Source organism: Pelodiscus sinensis, chromosome 22 (assembly GCF_052426305.1).
Source record: "Pelodiscus sinensis isolate ZL-2025 chromosome 22, ASM5242630v1, whole genome shotgun sequence".
Classification (NCBI taxonomy): Eukaryota; Metazoa; Chordata; order Testudines; family Trionychidae; genus Pelodiscus; species Pelodiscus sinensis.
In genome coordinates, this window is record NC_143073.1 from 6,522,175 (window position 1) to 6,540,637 (window position 18,463).

The 18,463-nt window shown below is 55.3% G+C and overlaps 1 protein-coding gene across 3 annotated transcripts in view; it reads right to left on the minus strand.

Moving 5' to 3' along the window:
- Positions 1-852: 852 nt before the first annotated feature.
- Positions 853-18,463, minus strand: part of RORC (RAR related orphan receptor C) — a 78,156-nt gene continuing 60,545 nt past the window's right edge. For all 3 annotated transcript variants that reach the window (XM_075907070.2, XM_075907069.2, XM_075907071.2), the window contains 7 exons: positions 15,728-16,255; positions 14,334-14,455; positions 11,273-11,405; positions 10,455-10,562; positions 8,666-8,776; positions 7,352-7,461; positions 853-6,373 (listed from right to left, as the gene is read on the minus strand). In XM_075907070.2, coding sequence (XP_075763185.2) covers positions 6,212-6,373; positions 7,352-7,461; positions 8,666-8,776; positions 10,455-10,562; positions 11,273-11,405; positions 14,334-14,455; positions 15,728-16,255 — 1,274 coding nt within the window. In that variant the 3' untranslated portion in view covers positions 853-6,211. The remainder of the gene's footprint in view (positions 6,374-7,351; positions 7,462-8,665; positions 8,777-10,454; positions 10,563-11,272; positions 11,406-14,333; positions 14,456-15,727; positions 16,256-18,463) is intronic.

Consider the following 18,463-nt stretch of genomic DNA (forward strand, 5'->3'; position numbering starts at 1 on the left):
CATGGGATTCCAGGGAAGGCCTCTCCGGCTGCCCAAGGATTGCTGGCTGCCTCCCGCCCTGGTGGGAATTCCCTGCCCTGGGCTGGTCTGACTCTCCTTTGGCAACAAACCAGGAGGATCCGTGACCAGGAGCTTGTGGGATGGCAGCACAGGTCTAGGGCCAGCCTGCAGCCCCGTTCCCTCTGGCTGAGAGGGAAACCCAGCTCCCTGCTACTCTCCGGCTCTGCCCGTAACAACTAGCTCAGCCCCTTTACCTGGGGGCTGCAGTTTTGCCTGGGCTATTTCCCACCTTGTGGCTTCTTGCTGCCCCTCTGGCCCCCTGATCTAGTTCCGGCCAGCTGTTATGCCACATCATCACCCTTGATTGGGAGTTCTCTGGGGCAGGGACTGTTCCCTTTTTCTTTTTTTATACAGCACCTAGGTCTTTGGGGCAGGGGTCTGGCTATGTCTGTACAGCGCCTAGCACTGCGGGACTCTGTTCTGTCACTCTCAGCTCCTAACATAGTACAGTCGAACCTCCCTAGTCCAGCACCTTGGGATGTGGCTGGTGCCGAACCAGAGGATTTGCTGGACCACAGGAGGTCAATAGTGTCTAGTCACAGAGACAGATTGTACAGAGTTTATTCTACTAGCTGGCTCTCTGCACTCAGAGTGTCAGAGTGGGGAATTGAGCTGTGACACATGCACAAGGTGCTTGCAGTGGCATGGAATTGGTTTGGTGAGCTACACCCCGAAGGCAACCAAGCTCCATGCCCCAGAGGAAGGGGAAAATTAGTGAGTAACAAAACAGCACTGGATTCGGGATAAAGTCACAAGGGTTTGCACCACTCTGAATAACTGCGGAGCCATAAATAAGCAGCCTGGCACCATTGCTTGGCAACCTAGTTTATTGAAAATAGCAGATAAAACTGAATACTTTTCAATAAATTTTTCATTACAATGTGCATTCTGCATCATATTTTTAAACTCTGGCAAGTAAACAGATACAACAAACAAAACAAAAACGCACCATAAGTTTTAATTAAATTAAAAGAAACCTAAAACCTCCTCTTTTTTTTTAAAGAATGATCACGCTATTAAAAAAATTACAACTTTTAAATATTTACAAACCTGTCTTGACAAAATATTTAAATATTTAAAACCGTTTTACAAAATGACAGTATTGCAGGTTACATTTACTGGATTATACTTTTTTTTTTAAACTAAAATAATGTAACCGAAAACCAACGGTAACCTAGACATGAATGCAAAGAGGTTTCCGGATCAGCAAAGCAGATATGCTGGGTTACTGGGCTAAGAGTCAGCTATGGATCAAGCTAGCAGATGTTCAGTTAGGCCCTAAGGTGACAAAAGGTCTGATTGTCTGTTATGTGCTGGAAACGGGATTGTCCGAGTGATGCTTCTAAAGAGGCAGATGGTTTTGAGGGTCAATCAATTTAATTCCTCTGGAATCCAGACAGTGCAAGGTTCAAAAGTGCTTAGGAAATTGGGGTGTTTGTTACAAATCGGGGGTGAATTGCCCTTAAAGACTCAGGCTTTAGAATTTAAAAGATATTCTAGGTGCCAAACTCCTGTTGGTTTCAAAGGGAGTTAGGTGCCTTTCAGCTTCCAATGGATGCTCAGGATCTTCTGGAAATTAGGCCTTCAGCAGCATGGCTACCCTCAGGCCCAACCCTAGGTCAAAAACCTGCGGGCGGCAACAGGGGATGGGCTTCCCAAACCCTACTTAGTTTGTCATTAGACCAGGTGCCCTGCAGAGGCTGCCTGACAAGAGCAGACAGGCAGGATGTACCACAGCAGATGTGCAATGGCTGCAAATGGGAAAGAGGCAGGATTCGAACCCAGAACGCCTCACTTCCCGGCAGCGGATGGGGTTGTGTCTTCTACCCTTCACGAGGCGAATGCTGTAATTGTCAATTGATCTCAGAGCCGATTCAAAACCAAATCCATTTGGCAAAGAGGTTAGACGTTAGACAGTAACACGGTGCGGCTGGGCACTAGCTTCACTTAAAACCAGGCCAATTTTTAAAATAAAACAAAATGGCTTTTGGCCAATATAAATGGTTTCCATTTTGGTCAAAAAATGTCAGCGATTTGCCTAAAAAAAAAATCAACATTTTCCCTTTTTGTGTTGTTGAAAACAGATAATTTTTAACAGACACATTTATGGGTGTTTTTCAGTTAGAGCGGGGCTGGTTTTTCTGCCAAAAAATGGACACATTTTGATCAGAAACTTTGGAGAGAAGGGGGGAGATTTTCTGCGGCTGCCACCAATTTCCCACAATAAACAACTGGCATTTTTCAGGCAGCTCTAATTTGGCGGCAAGCATCAGCATTTCCGCCGTGAAATCTGTATCTTTGACACAACCGAGCACTCCCCCACAGAACAAGTCACACAACCCGGAGCCCGTGCAAGTTCCCCATCGTTAATTCGGCCTTTGTTAGACTCGCACCTGGTCTAGTGACAAACTAAGTGCCACCTTCCTTCCTAAAGCTCTCGCTGAATAATCGTGAAAGAGCAGTTGAGAAGAGACGGCTCATTAAGCCAATTGTTTTGGGACTGGAGCCCAGCAAAGAATTCTGTACCTGCTAAAGCGATGTCCTTCCTTCTCCTTGGATTTTCATGCAAGATGGTGCCACATCGGCTCAAACAGCAGCAAATGCCGGCCAGGTAAATGTAAAGAGCCAGCCCATGGCCAGGAGGTAGGAGATAAGATGAAATAAAGGGAAAAAGGCTGAGGACAGATCTGTCAGGCTGGGGGGACGGGAGGGGGAGGGGGAGTGAGATCAATTGCTAGGGACACTTAGCTCTTTGCTTAACAAACATTTCAGGCCTGTTACATGTGACACAGCTGGGTTATTGGAGTTGGGGGCTGAATGGAGCCGCTCTGGATCTGACCGCCAAAGTCCCTCCATTGCCTAAACTGAAGAATACACGCTCCAGAACGGCCAGGCTGCTGCAATCTCATAAGTATCTAGCCCAGCAATGGGCAACCACGACTAAGGCATAGGCCTCCTCCATCTCAGTGGGCTGTAAGATTGTCGGAACCGAGACAGTCTCCCTGGACAGAATGGTTTTGCTCCCAGTGCTTGCGGACCTAGAATTTGCAGGAGGTGCCGATGGAACTGTAGCCGCGCTTTGATTGGCTGCAGAGGGAGCGCCTGGCTCTCACAGTCAGTGCTGGGTGCAATCTGCCCGCCCCTCCCTGCACCTGGTTTTACGTGTGTGTGTGTGTGACGGCGTGTTGGGGGTCCCCCGTCTCCTGCACCCCGAAATGGCACAAACAGACTGCACCAGCCGGTGAAATAGAGGAAGTTTATTGCCTCTCCAGGATACAGCACAGCACAGATGGAATCTGGTCCCAGAGCTGGGCTAGGCTGCCTCAGGCCCCCTTGAGATGGGGGAGACTGGGCCCCTAAACTCCAGCCCCTTTCCCTAGGCTGTCTCCTCCATGCTCCCAGCCTGCCACTAACCAACACTCTTCCAGCCCTGCCCCCCAGCCAGGGCAGCATTCCACCTTCCTTTGTTCCTCTCCATGGGGGGTGTCTGGCCATACTGGTTTGCATAGTGACTCATCCTGTTTTGCTGGGTCGTGGTACCCACAGCAGCCAGTGGGGGTTACCCCAGAGCCAGCAGCATAGAAACCAGCCAGGTACCCCCACTACGTCACAGTGTGTCACTTTAATTACACCAGTAGGAAAACACCCTACGTGGCTGGAAACCCTGTACACACAGAACCCCGATGGGCGACATGCGGCTCTCAGGCTGCAGGCTGGCCACCACTGATCCAGCCCTTCGGCAGGACGGAGAGAGGCGCGGCATTAATGCCGGCCGTACATCAATTTAAGAGCACAGCCCCACCATGGGCGAAGATGGGACCCAGCAAATCTTTTCCCGTCTTTCACTTTTCTAGATGGGCAAAGCGCTTCGAACAGGACAAAGGAGTCACATGAATAGGGCAGATGCTGGGGTGGCAAACTGGAGAGGAACAGGCAGCTATGCCGAGATTAACTCAGTTTCTGGTCTACACCAGGGAGTTATTTCGAAATAATAAGCGGAGCGTCCACACTACCAAACCCGTTATTTTTTTAAATAAGGGGCCGGTTATTTCGAAATCTGCACACCTGCTTGCCTCAGGGAATAACGCTCATTTTGAAATAGATATTTCAAAATAGCGGGAGTGTGGACGCTCTGCTGCTGCTCTTTCAAAATAACGACTCCCCAGAGTCATTCGAAGTAATTACTCCCCATTGCTTCCTGGGGTTCTACGTCTGAGGTAGCGCGGCCATAACAAGGGAGCCTGCCTCGGACTAATTTTGAGGCTTCCCCACAGTGGGGACAGGCTATTTCGATTGTATTTGGGCAGTTGTTATTTCCAAATCATTTCCTAGTGTAGACGTGCCCTGAAGGACGTAAAAAAGCCAAAGGCAGGTGTGGCTGAAGCTGACCAGCATGAGCAGGGCCAGGTCATGGTAGGAAGACGCTTCCTGGAGTTGGTGTGAGCATCCGCACTAGCCCCAGGCGGCGCTCGCTGGCTTACTTACTGCAGAGATGAAAGAAATGTGGGGTGTTCTGTTTAGTAAGACAGCTGCTGGATGGGTGTCTGGAGACGGCAGAGACAGGGAATTAGACCAGGGGAGGGGGGAATATAAAGGGACTTTTCCGTTTGGAAAGTGGAAATAGAGAATCCATTTCGGGTTGGACCAAAGCCAAAAACGTTCAGCCTGTCAAAAAGTTTATAAAAGACGTTCCAGGCTGACCACAAATGGCAGTGGGACTAAGTGCTGTGGGGCAACGAAGGGCCCGATCCTCTGCCAGCCGGTCCCTTGAGCCTGAGTCTTTGCTGCCCTTTGTCGGAGGGGCCCAACGCCAAGGTCCTTCCATGGGTGCTGCCTCACAGCATTCGTGTGCCACGGACAAGCTTAGACAAGGAGCATGGGGTTTGATCCTGCAAACACTCACCAATGCTTCACTTTACAGAGCAATCCCATTGCCGTGATATCACCAGGACCTCCTGGGGCCTTGAAGTGACACGGGGGCTTGCATGATCTACTTGCTTGATCCAAAGACGGCTGAAGCCAACGGATGGGCGCCCATCATGGTGACTGTGCTTCTGAATCCAGCCGTGCAAACCCCCAGCTAGTTCAACCCAAATTGCTTTATACCCCCCCCGGGGAGGGGCAACAGCTCTTTTAGAAAAAGGAGATTTAGAAAATCATTCCCCTTGTAAACAACTGTCAGCTCCTGCTCACTAAAAGCTCCGTACTTAAGAAAATTAGAATTTGTTGCTTTCCAAAAATAGCCTCAACGGTAAAACCAGCCTTTTATTATATTAACTTTATACAATATATATATATTTTACTGTGAGTAAAAACATGTTGGGTTTAAAACCCTGAGAATTTTATGGGAAGGTGGATTCTTCCCAGCAGGGGGCAGCAGAGTGCACACCCACTACTTTTCGACCAAGTCACAATTTCTTGTCGATTCCTGGACGTTAATAAGGAATACAAGAACTTGGGCCAGGGACGTGTGTGTGTGTGTGTGGTGCTGCAGGACAGATGTAAAGGCAGACGTTTAAAAATAGACTTCTATGTTATGTACAACTATTATTTTGAAACAGCTTGGTTAAAAATTCTCCTGCCACAAATCTGTAAGGTGACCAAAAAAGAGAAATAAAAAAATGAGGTATTTGAACTACCCGGGCCCGGCGCTAGAGTCTAGTCACTGGAGTAATACGGTGGGCAGCATGTTTTCCTCGGCCCTGAATATATTACAGCAAAAGCTAGTGATCCCCATGGTCTCCATCGCCCTGGGGTCTCGGGGCACCTCCCCAATAATACTTTGCGCATCTGTAGCACCTGCCAGTGGAGACTCTCAAAATGCTTCACCGGGTTATTTAAGCATCACGCCACCCTTAGGGAGTGGGGGTGGTGTCTCCCTCCCCCTGCACTGCCGCGAGAGGAAGCAGGCCCAGAGAAAGGAGCAGTGCTGCTCAAGTTGGTGGTCTAGACAAGCACGGAGTCCTGGCTCCCAGCTGTTTGCTCTGATGCGCCGGCCACATCCCTCCACCGTGCTACATGGGAAAGAGGAGGAAGGGGGCGGGTTCCAATGAGGTCCAACCCTCCCCGTGACCTCCCCTCAGGGAGCAGGAGATGTGACAGACCGGGGCGAGGCGGCAAACGGTCTCTGGGCGCCAGCCGCCCGTGGGGATCATTCTGCCGCTGCTCCCTGGAGCTCGCACTCGGAGCTGAAGAGCTCTTTGTAGAGCGGGGGGAACACGGCGTGGACGATGATGGGGTACATCTGCCGGAAGGACCGCAGCTTCTCCATGTGCTGGTAACACAGACTGCGCAGTTTCCCTTTGGGCGGCAGCTAGAGGGGAGAGAGGCGTGCGGTGTAAACACTGATCTCTAGGCACAGACTGCCCCCCCCCGCCGCCCCACAGGGCAAACCAGCTCCACAGCCAGCCAAGGGCCTCGGGGGCCCAGAGCTGCTCGGTGGGGGAAATGAGTGCAGAAGGTCGCAGCTGGATCAGGGCAGTAACGGGTCTGACAAGGCCCAAGGCGTCTGTGAGCTCTTGTGATGATGCCGAACACGTCTGAGGGTGCGTGTGCACACACACGCGTGTATATGCGGGCGCACTCTGCTGCCCCCTGATGGTCTGTGAGCATGAGCCCACTTTCGGAACCCTCCACCTACCGGTCTTCTAAGGAATGTTTGCATAATTACCCAGAATCCTCTAGGGAAAGTCCCGACTGTCCAACCTGAGAGTACTGTCTGCTTGGTGCACATTTCCTGCCTTGGTGACCCAGCTCTCGATATGCACTGGGCATGTGTATCCAGCTACAGCCCCACCCCCCCAGCGTTAATAAGAGCCATGTGATGAAAGCACAAGGCTTTGCTTCTGAGTTTCTCCTTCCAGCACAGAAGCATTGGGAGCTCACTACCCCAGAGATGGGACCCAGTAAAGAGACCCAAACACAGGCCCTCAAGCAGGGGTGTCTGAATAGAGGGGGCGAGAGCCCCCCCACTTTTAAAAGAGGGGAAGGCTTAGCCCTCCCACTTTTTACTGGCCATAAGGGTGAATGGGGGTGGGGGGTGCTAAGAGCAAGCTGTGGGGGGGATCTGAGAGGGAAAGAGGTGGGGCAGAGGGTGGGTCTTGGGGGAACGGGTGGTGCTGGAGTGAGGCCTCTGGAGGAATGGGTAGCACAAAGATGAGGCATCGGGGTGGCACTGAGAGGCAGGGCGCCCCCACACTCTTGCTCTCAGCAGCATTCAAGAGGGGCCCTACGTCGGGCGCGCCCGTGGGCTGCGACACAGGAGGCGGAGCCCGTGTGGCCGTGCACTTACCTTGGCCAGGATGCTTTCCCGGTGGGTTTTCCGTAGCATGTGCTTAAAGGCCAGTTCCAGGTTGTTCTGAAGCCTCTCCACCTTGTCCTTCTCCTGCAGCCACGGCCGACCTGCACCGAGACGGGAGAAGGCAACGGTGAGCCCTGACCAGGCCCAGCTGTCGGGGGGAGGGTGTCTCCCTCTCGGCCCGCGCCCACCTGTCCTCATGGGCCGGTGCTTCCTGAGCGAAGGAGGGTGAGCAACGCTGCCCAGAGCCCGTCGTGCTGCTGTGTGACAGCTTAAGGCACAGGATGGATGGAGCTCAGCCCAATGCAGTCAGACTGAGCTGGCCAAGTGCTTTGGGGTGTCTGGATGACCTTCCGCTGGGGCTGAGGATTGTGAAAGAGTCTGTCCAGCCACGGACACCGTGGCAACAGAGCACTTTTGCCTGTCCTGCAGTTTCAACCCTGGTCAAATGCTAGTCAATGGGATTGGAGTGACATCTCGCCTCCTTCCACGATCCAAGCCTGGGCCACTGAGCACAGGAGTTGGGGGTGCATGGCCTGCCAGATGCAGTAGGACAAGAAAGGGTGATTCTAAAGCCCCATCAGTCTCTCCCTGGTTCCACGTGCAAGGACCAGACTGGGGGAGGAAGGGTACACCCTCAGCGCTGACTTGGAAACGGGCACCTTGGGGTGAAACCCAGCCGCTTGCCCCTCTCTGCTGGCTGGGGAGGAGAGGATACCGGATTCAGAAAGGAAAGGGCTGAGTTGGGGCTGATTCCATTGGTGTTTAATGGACAGCAAGGGGGTTGTGATTACAGGAATTTTGTCGTTCCGGTTTTGATATTCCATTGATCACACTGACCACTTGAAAACCAAACATTTTCCAGCCAAAGCCTGAAATATTTCAATTTACAAGGCTGCCATAATGCCACTTGGGGGTGATGGTTTCAAGATATCTTCTGTGATATCTCCAGGTTCTCTGGTTGGACTACATTTCCCAGGATACCTCCCTTCACCAAGAGAGAACGTGGTGTATCATGGGAGTTGTAGTCCCGCCAGAGAGCCTGCCGTATGGTAGAGAATGGGAGCATGAGGCACTCAAACTACAACTCCCAAGAGGCACTGCAGTGCCGTTATGAAGTGAAATATTTCTGAGGTGGGTGCAGGGGGGGATCATCAAAAAGTCAATATTTCCCACGGAAACCCCCTCCCCCCATTTTCTGACCGGTTCTACTCGTGCGGCTGTCAATTAACCTCAGCTGTCCCCCACCCCCCACGATGGAGGCCACAGCCCTGGGAGTGAGGCGCTGCAGCAGAGGCGGACACGTACTTGAGTTGATGAGCACCAGGGCGGTGAAGAGTGCGATCTCGTTCTCGGAGAAGTGCAGCGAGCACAGGCTGTGAGCGAAGTCGAAGATGGAGTTGATCAGCTCGTTGCACCCTGGGAAGCGGAGCAGAGCCGTCAGCCACCTTCCGCTTCCTCCCAGACGACCCCACCTCCTCTCCAGTGCCATCCCTAGGCCGGATTAGCCCTCCTGTCTAGCCAGACTCCAGCAGGGCCAATAGGCATCGCCGACCACCCGGCCACTGTCCCATCTGCCTCTGGGATCCAAACCATTTGGGGAACCTCACGGGACAAGCCCTCCACACCCCCTGGGTCTGGGGGGGAAATCCAGTCTCCTGGGCTCATATTACCCTCTGCGTCTCTTCTGAGATTAGCCACAACAGGCTCATCTGGGCTGCAAGCCCCTCGCTACCGGGAACCAGGAAGAGGCCCGGGAAACATTATTTAATATTCCAGAAGCTTCAGCCCAGTCAAACCCCACTGCACTAGTAACTGCCCAGGCACACGGGACATGATGTCTGCTGGGCTCAAGGAGCCTACAGTCTAAGCAGCCATTGGTTGGGAATCTAGTTGGGCCTTAGTGCCACAAGCTAGATTTGAACCAGGGACCTAGAAAAGAAACCAGTTTCACAACTGGTTGCCAGCCAGCCCCTCAGCTATCAGCTGGGCGCAAATCAAAGTCACCGTTCCGGATCTAACAGAGCAGAGGTTCACACTAGACAGAGCCAGTGTTCCGTGTGTGCGGAGAACTTAGGCAGCCACCCAGGAGAGAGTCAGGTACTGCCCAGCTGATTCACAGAGCGCCCACAGCTGGCAGCAGGTGTTTCTACTGGTGGTGCACATCCACACATGCCTTGGTGCACATAACAAAATTCATTCCACACCAGAATGGGGGGGAAAATGAGAGCGAACACAAGGCATGACTCAACCCAGTCGCCTTCTTCAGTACCTCAGTAGGCAGCGCTGGCTGCTCTGTCTGGAAGGATCCATCGCCCTCCTCCCCCCGAGATTATCTCTACAGAGACATTAGCACTGGCTTTCCTTGAGAGGAATTTCTCACCCAAGGCACAAAGAGACGCAGAGCAGTCAAAATCCTGAACTCAGCAGGGTCCTTTACAATGGGAAGGTGGTTTCCCGACAGCAGGGTAATAAAGGGGCAGTGGGGTCCCATGTAAGCAAGAGATCAAGGCCAGTCTTGTGGTTACGACACTGGACTTGGACTTGAAGTCGTGACTCAGTTGCTGACACTGGGCAAGGTGTTTCAAATACGCTCAGCAACCCAGCATGGGAGCAAAGGGAGAACTGTGGCTCCTAAAAACACCTGGCTGCTTCACTTCTCTACCTAAACAGGAGCTGACCCCCGCCTGAAAATCTTGGTCTCCCTTTCTGGGCCTCAGTTTCCCCATTTGTAAAAGGAGGTTGGTCATCACTCCAGACCAGTGTGACCAGGCAGTCGGAGGCATGCCGTGGAGAACAGAATTCAAAATGGCCACCCTTAAAGGGGCAGGCGACCTCTTTTTTTTTTCCTCTCAATAACTTTCCCCCCGACCCTTTTTGGGTTTTTTTTTGTTCAACAAAAAAATCCTTGGTGTGCCTCATTAAAAAAATGATTGTTTGGTGTTCCTCGGTCTTAAAAAGTTTAAGAAACACTGCTCCAGACTCTTTAGTCTGCGAAGCTCTCTGGGGCAGAGACTGTCTTTTTCTATGTGTTAGTGTACAGCGGGGGCCCTGGGCTCAGTTGCTGAGCTGCACCGTAATACCGCGGGTATCATACCGAGCGATTTGAAGAGCTCTGGGCCCGCGTATTTGCCCTCGAAGAAGACCGTCCTGTTCTCCGAATTAAAGGCACGGCACATTCGCACCAGAACCACTTCCATGGCACCTGCAAAAACAGAGCCGGGGTACAGGGGGCGGAAGGAGTGAAGGAGTTGCAAAGATAAGCAGAAATGAGATTCCGCGGAGGTCCCAAGGTCGCTGCCTTGAGGCAGGAAAGCAGGGGAATCAAGCCAGCCACAGGCCTGGTATCTCACCCCCGGCTGGGGGTAGGAGCTGACAGCCACAGCCTTTGCAGCTTGCCGACATGGCCACCAGGCGGGCACCCTAGCTAGTCAAGTAGTGAGCTAGGTTCACCTGTGCTAGCCTGGCTAACTACAGCAGTGGCAAGGCGGTGGCCCGGACATGGCTGGCAAGGCAAGCACATAGCAGGGAGGGCTTCACTGCTCTCTCGCTGACATTCACACAAAACCTGGCCTCGGCCACTCTGTCCCGTTCAGAGCGGCTGGGAAATTAGCAGGGAACGATCCACCCCAGAGGTGGCGGGCGAGCAGGACGTGGGCCGAGCGGGCGGCTCCCACTAAAGGGAGCTGGTGGTTTGGGGACCAGCCCCGGTTTCACGATGGCGTCTTGCAGCAGGGTTAAAGGCCAGAACACAGACGCAAGCACCAACAGCCCCTGCAGGCCAGGCGCTGCACCGCCGCATACAGGGCGGTTTCCCAGGGAGGCTGTTCACACCGGGCACACGAGGGATCCCGGGGGAGGGGAGGCCAGGGGCTTCTCTCTGGGGCTCTGGCAGTCGCAGTCCCAGCCACGTACCTGCTTTTAGAAGCACGATCTGGTCGTTTTGGCACAGCTCCATGAAGCCTACCATCCGCTTGGCAAACTCCACCACGTACTGGATGGCTTCTGTGATGCGGCAGGCACAGCGTTCCCACATCTCCTCCATGGACTGAAAGAGACAAGCCCACGGCTGCACCACTCTGTCCGGCTGGCCCATGGGCCATGACTCATGACGGGTGGCTGCTCCTTATCCCACCACCATGCCTGGTGTGGCTGCCCCCAAATTCCACGGGCCCCAGGCCACGCGGCGTGGCAGCCCCATGGCCGCGTGCCATGCCTGCTCCAGACACTCCATTTGCCCCATGGGAGTTGTGGTCTGGGTATCTCATGCTCCCGTTCTACACAAATGGCTGGGATCCCCGGTTAGACTACAACTCCCATGATGCACTGTGGTCTCCCCCTTGGGTGTCCCTAACCCTGGTGGAATGTAGGGGATGAAGTCCGTCTGAGAAGCCTAGCCCCGGGAGGAGAACAGGGGTATGAGTCAACGCAGGGGCGAATCTGAACCAACATTTTCCATTTTGGAACATTCAGGAATTTTCGGGGGGGGGGGGAGGGGTGAAGAAAAACGGAAAATTTCCCGTGGGAAGGGGGCATTTTCCTTGCAATATTTCACTGAGTCGAAAATCCAAGTTTCTGTCCCAAACCAGTTACAAGGGAGTGGTTTTGACCAACTCTCCCCAGTTCCTCCTGGGTTTTCTCAGCCCCTTTTACTGCACTTTGCACCTCCTGAGTCCTGCCAGGGCCGTTAACCCTTTCAACTCCTCCACAGGGTACGGAAGCCCAGCGATTGCTCAGACATTCGCCACTTTCCTTTCCTGCTTGCACCGGGCCCAAAGCTGGAGTCGGTATTGATCCCAATGTTCCTACGGCAGGGCCATTACAAAGTGCTCCGAAATGACTCGGCCTCGCCTGGAAAGCTGATGAATCATTTAGCAAACCAGACAGAGGTTCCCATTTAGTTAATTAGCTGCTGAATCAGACAAGCTCATTTTCTTCCCTCCATCCCATCTCTTGATTTTTCTGCAAAGTCCTCATCTGAACCCAGCCGAGCGAGCGGTGACTCACACAAACCCCCTACGAGCCGAGGCCATGACAAACAATAGAAGAGCAGCATCAAGTCTATGCCGCTGATGTTAAACCCAAAAGTGTGGCAAAAGGCCAGACACGCTGCACACTGGGTCATTCAGTCGCCCATGCTGAGTTTACCCTGACTGCAAACTCACTAGGGCTTCATGCCAGCTAAGAATCCTTTGCTATAGCCTCTTCCCCCCTGGTACAAGAGGAAACAGAAGAGGAGGAACTGGTGTTATTTATGAAGGCAGTTGACAGGCAGTCTCTAGGCAGAAGTCCTCCAACATTTAATAAGGTCCTGATCAACCGTCTCTAAACTTTTCCATCTACGTGAAGATTTTTTCCATTCATGTGCAGAATAATGTTGTTACATGCACTGAGGCATGTGTGGAGGTGCACCACCAGGAGAAACACAAACCCAGCTGTGCGGCACCGGAATCTCTCCTGAGCAGCTGCACAAAAGCCCAGTGTACAAGGAATCAAAGGTGAAAATAAGCTGATGTGGGGCACCAGTGAGAGGGTGGTCAGCTGGGGGAGTGGATCTAGATGCTGTCAGCACACAGGCTCCAGCCCCAGTGCTCCGGCAGTGTGATCTCCGCCGTCCCCGGGAGCTGGGCGATGCACCCCTAACCCCAAGCCCCACAACCTCCTGCCCTGACTCCTGCACCTCCTACCCTGAGTCCCTAATCCAAGGGCTAGATCTGGCCCACCAAACGGGTTGATCCGGCCCGTGGAGGCCCTGCTGCTCCCCTGCCCCCAGGCCAATCAGGTCTGGGGGTGGGGGGAAGTGCACAACATTTCCTCCACCCTGCCCCTGCCCTGCAAGGAGCATGTGGTGCTTAGAAGTGCCACGTGCTCCTGGCAGGGCAGGAGGAGACTTGGAGCACTCCCCTGCCCCCAAACCCTGATTGGCGTGGGGGCAGAAGGGGGAGCGTGCGAAGTCTACTCCCACCACCAGGGGCATGGGTGCCTAGGAGGAACCTCTTGGAGGGGAGGCAAAGACTTCACCCACTCCCCCACCGCCAGACCAGTCATGGTCCGTTGGTGGCGACGCAGGGAAATATCCTGGCCCCGCCCCTCCCGCCTGAGGCCACGCCCCTTCCGGAGCGGCCCAGGGCCACTCCAAAAATTTCTGAAATGGTCCCTGGTAAAAAATTATTGCCCACCCCATCCCAATCCCCTGCCTTGGCTCCTGCTCTCCCCACACCCTCAAGTCCTCTGCCCTCAGTTCCTCTACTCCCGTTCAGCCGTGAGCCCCCCCCCATCCATCCTGCATTTAAATTTCTTACAGGTTCCTATTGCAACCCCCGTCCCCTAACTCCAACCCCAAAGGGGGGTTGTGATAGGACAACACCTGTAAGCCATTTACGTTACTTTCGCCCCTGCAGGGAACGCTGGTCTTGACAGACCTCAACTGAGGTGATTATCCTCTGGACAGAGTATTTAAGCCAGCTCTATAGAATTGAATATCCTTGCTAGAAAACCCTGGAGGCTGGTCTGTGGGAGATGCAGCCTCCCCTTCTTGGATGTAACTCCGCCAGGCTACTTCCAGGTGGACAGTCTGATTCTGCTCCTGGTAAAACTGATTCCCTTTGGAAACCAGCTGGGCCAGGAGGGACTTGCCTGAATGCCAGAGTCAATCAGCAGGGATCAGAACTTCAGTGGCGTCTCTTGGCCTAACCGCTAGGGAGCGCTGCCGCCTGCCCAGTCACAGTCTCAAACTGAAGTGCACCGGGGAGGGATCTGCTGCTTTGCCTCCGTTCCCTGCGGATCCCCTAGCTAGCGGGGAGGGGGATGTTTGTGCTAGTCTCACGCCTCGTGAGCTGGCTTCCCAGGTGAACCGGCTACTGGCTTATCCCGTGCGGGGTGTCAGGCCAGCATTGAAGTCACAGCACTGGCCGTGGCAAGAGTCTCCATCACCCCCAGCCCCGGTCCAAGCCACGCCCCTTGCCCCCCTTCTCACCTTCTTCTGGTAGCTCCGGACCTCCTCCCACGAGAACGTCTCCAGCCTCAGAAGCTGCAAGTCTTCCAGGCGCAGCTGGCAGGTCTCCCGGTAGGACTTGAGGACGTTCTGGGTCAGGTGCTCTGTGGACAGCAGGCAGTGAGGCTCAGAGGGGGGACGCGGGGAACGGCTGGGCCTGTTCTTGGCCTGCTGCCCTCATTCTCCCTTCAGTTTCTTTTGTGGTTTCCTGACTCTAATGCGCCGCGCTCCCAGCCTTGGCACGCAGGCCCGTGTGTGTAACAACCTGACTCCACCCCCCACGGCACGGCACTGAGCAGGGTTGGAACCTGCCGCGTTAAAACCATGGCAGCGGGGGGGAAAACTCCATTTGCCGGCAGCGGCAGTAGGCTGTTATCCTCGGAGATGGACCAGCCCCAGCGCCAGGATGTTAGCACGGAGCTGAGTCTAAGAGCTGTCAACGGAGTCGCCACCGTGGACCGGACCCAGAGCCAACGACACAAGAGCCGCTCGACTGAGCTTGTGGCTGGCAGATGGAGAAGCCCCGTAATCCCTCAGTGGGTGATGAGCCCCCCTCGGTAACATGCTCCGAGTGGGGAATCCTTAGGCCAGTGGTCACCAAGCAGTCGATCGGGATCTACCGGTAGATCTTGGCGCCTCTGACAGGGGATCCTGACTGGTTTGGCCAAGAGGCTCTCAAGCACAGCACTTCATCTGCCCCTCCCTGCATTGCTGCTCATCTCCTGCCCTTTGCCTTGGAGCTGTGTCCCTCCCGCCCCCCCCCCCCGAGCCTCCTGCTTGCGGTACAGAGAAGGGAAGGGAGAGGAGGGGGTGCTGATGTCAGGTGCCCCCTCCCACCCTGTATTCTCTCTCCACAGAATGGAGGCACAACAGGGGGCACAACAGGGCTTGGGATGGAGTTTGCTGGCTGCTTTTGGGAGTGGTGCAGGGGTGAGCCTGTCTTAGCCCCACTGCCCCGCCACCCAGGAGCCACCTGAGGTGAGCAGTGTCCAGCTGGAGCTCACATCCCAAAACCCTACCCCAGTCATGAACTCCCTCCTGCACCTCTTGCCCCAACCCTGAGCCCCCCGACCCTAAACTCCCTCCCAAAGCCTGCACCCCCTCCTGGACCCCAACTCCCTGCCCCAGGCTCAGCTCAGAGCCCCTCCCACCCTCCAAGTCCCTTAGCCCAAGACCAGAGCCTGCACCCCAACCATCTGCCCCTGCCCGGTGAAAGGGAGGGAGGACGGAGTGAGCAGGGGCGGGGCCTCGGAGAAGGGACACGAAGGAGGCGGGGCCAGGAGATTTGGGTTGGAGGTAGATCTTACATTGCACTTCAATTGAAAAAGTGAACTTGTGCTTAAAAAGGCTGGAGACCCCTGCCCTGGGCGACTCACCGATCTCCGTCACCGAGGAGTTGGGTGACTCCAGGATGCTGGTGAAGTTGGGACTGGTGTAGAAGTCGACAGCCTCCCCGACGTCGCCCCCGGCCTGGCCCCGCTTGCCCCCACCAATGTCCAGCCGGGCGAGGTCCGGCGACGCCTGCATCTCCAGCGTGTAGAAGACGCTGGCCCGGCTCTCCATCTTGATCCGCTCGGGGCTGTACTCCCGGGTGAAGGGGCCGCGCAGGTTGTCGCTCAGCCGGCTGTGACCCTTGGCCAGTCCGGTGGGATAGGCCAGAGCCGCCGTCTCGTCTGGAGACTGGCTCAGCCGCGCCTGTCCGCTCAGGAGGGCCGTGGAGCAGGCCGAGGACTCCAGCAGGTCCGGGGAGGGGGCCAGCTTGAGCTGCCCGTTAGCCAGGCCCAGGGAGTAGGCCGGGGCCACCCCCTCGCCACCCTGCTGCTGCTGCTGCTGCTGCAGCTGCTTCTGCACCTCGGCGTGGAGGCTGTCGCGCTGCTTCTTGGACATGCGGCCGAACTTGACGGCTGGAGAACGAAAGGGCAGGGTGGTAGCGTCAGGACAAGTCGAGGCAGGGGGAAGGCAGGGGGCTGAGACCAACCCTGTGTCTGCGGCCGGAGCCGCTCAGCCCCCCGGCTTCCAGAGATCCTGAACGTTGGCCTCCATCTCCTGGGGGGGATCCAGGAGATGTAACCAGGCCGTGAGTCCCAGAAGGAGCCAGCCTGAGATGGAAAGGGCAGCAGCAGCTGCCGAGTGACGGTTTGGGGTGCCATGGGGGCATTGGCAGCGGTGGCGGCTGCCTCTTTGCGCCCATCAAGACCTATTAGGTTTGCCTTAATTGAAAGACGGTTACGTGGGGGGCCCGAGCAGGAAGGGGGGACATGCGGGGTGGTGCAGCAGGGGTGACTACCTAGAAGGGGGGCTTTTCCCCCCAACAAATCAATAATGAACCCCCAGATAGATTCATGAGGTTAGGTCCATCAATGGCTACTCACCACGGTGGGTAGCAATGGTGTCCCTAGTCTCTGTTTCTCTGGAGGTGGGTGACAGGGGAGGAATCACGTGCGGATTACCTGTTGTGATCCCTCCCTTTGGGGCACCTGGCATTGGCTGCTGTTGGCAGACCAGACACTGGGTTAGATGGACCTTTGGTCTGACCCAGTGTGGCCGTTCTTACGTTCATCTCTCCCCTCTTGCAGTGAAGCACACCAAGTGGATGGGACACTAGCGAGCCCTGAGCGTTTTCTCTGGAGCAGGGCTGCTGGCCTGACCCCAATTTGGGTCATTTACACTCTGCCCTGCAGTTCCAGTCCCTTTTGTGCCTTTCCCTAGTCGGCTGTTTGAACAGCTCCTGTGGCCCACCCCAGAGGTGGCTGCATTTGAGAAGTCATGGGAGTTGTAAAATGCTTGGGGATCCTTGGAGATGAAAGGCCCCAGAGCAGCGCCATGCAGTCTCCCCTCCTTCCCCTGCTCCCCATTTTGCTAGGTGCTCCCTCCCCTCCAGCAGTCTGGGGAAGGCAGGAGGCCTGACCTCGAGCCCCTCACGCTAGGCAAGCGCACAGGCTCCGACTGCGGCCCTGGGGTGGGGGTGGCTATCTCAGGATCTCGGTGCACTCGCCTGGGAGCAGGGACAGCGGCGCGTGCTCAGCATGCGGTCGTGTGGGTCTGTATGTGGTCGTGTGCCTGAGCAGGAGCCTGATCTACCCAGCTGCAGAGAGGAACCGCGGTTGCAGCGGGAGGCTGATCGCATGTGCCACGTGGTCCGGCTCGCTGGCTCTCTCCAGCGACCTACATACTCACCACCGAGAGGCACCAGTGTGAAGACCTGAGCTACTTTTTCCATCCTCTTTGGATGGGCTTGGGGGGTGTGTGCGTGTGTGGGCTTGTGTGTGTGTGTCACTTTCACTCTCCTCCTGGTTGGTTTAACCCCCCTCATTTGCCCCGCCTGGCTCAGGGCTGTGAGCTGGTGGTGCTACCTAACCAGCACTGCCCTGGTTAATTGCCCCTTTCTCTCATGTCCTTTGGCCTTTGCTTGTAGCTTTTCTAGCTCCTCTAATAACCCCCAGCCAGAGGACTCCTGCTTTGCTGAGGGGCCTGGTGTTGCCTCCAGAACCAAACCTTTTTACGTCCGGAGGGCGGAAGGGAATGCCGGGCTGGAAAGCAGCGTGGTACCCGCCCCTCCCTGCTCATGCCCCAGCTGAGCGAGAATTCCACTTGCTCCTGCACTGCGTCGGGCTGCCCCTGGCTGTCGTCTGCAAACCCCGGCCGCACTCCAAGTCCTGGCTTAGGGGCCGCGCTAGGGGTAGTGCCGGAGCTAACTCGGCTGGAACACACACCGTAGGAAGCTCTGAGGAAGGGGTGTTATTATTTAGAGATAGCTTGGCCCCCTTGGTTTGGGGTAACCTGTGGCTCGCGAGGCTCCATGCCTCAGTTTCCCCCATCTGCACAACAGGGATAATAGCACAGACGTAGAGCCCTGCTAGGCAAGTTCCCTTGGAGGAGTAGGGGGTGGTCTCAACCCACAGAGCAGCAGAGAAGGCCAAGGATGGTCCCTGTGTCTACATTCCGGCTGGGATGCAGGTTCAAATCTGCACCTGCCAAGGGCGGGGCTTAGCTCCCTGGGTGAGTCTCTCTCAAGCAGGAAAACTTGGGAACCAGTGGGCTGGTGACAGGAGCCAGCTGCTGTTTTTCCATCATCCTGGGGCTTTCAGGGTAAACGGCTCGTGGCCAAAGAC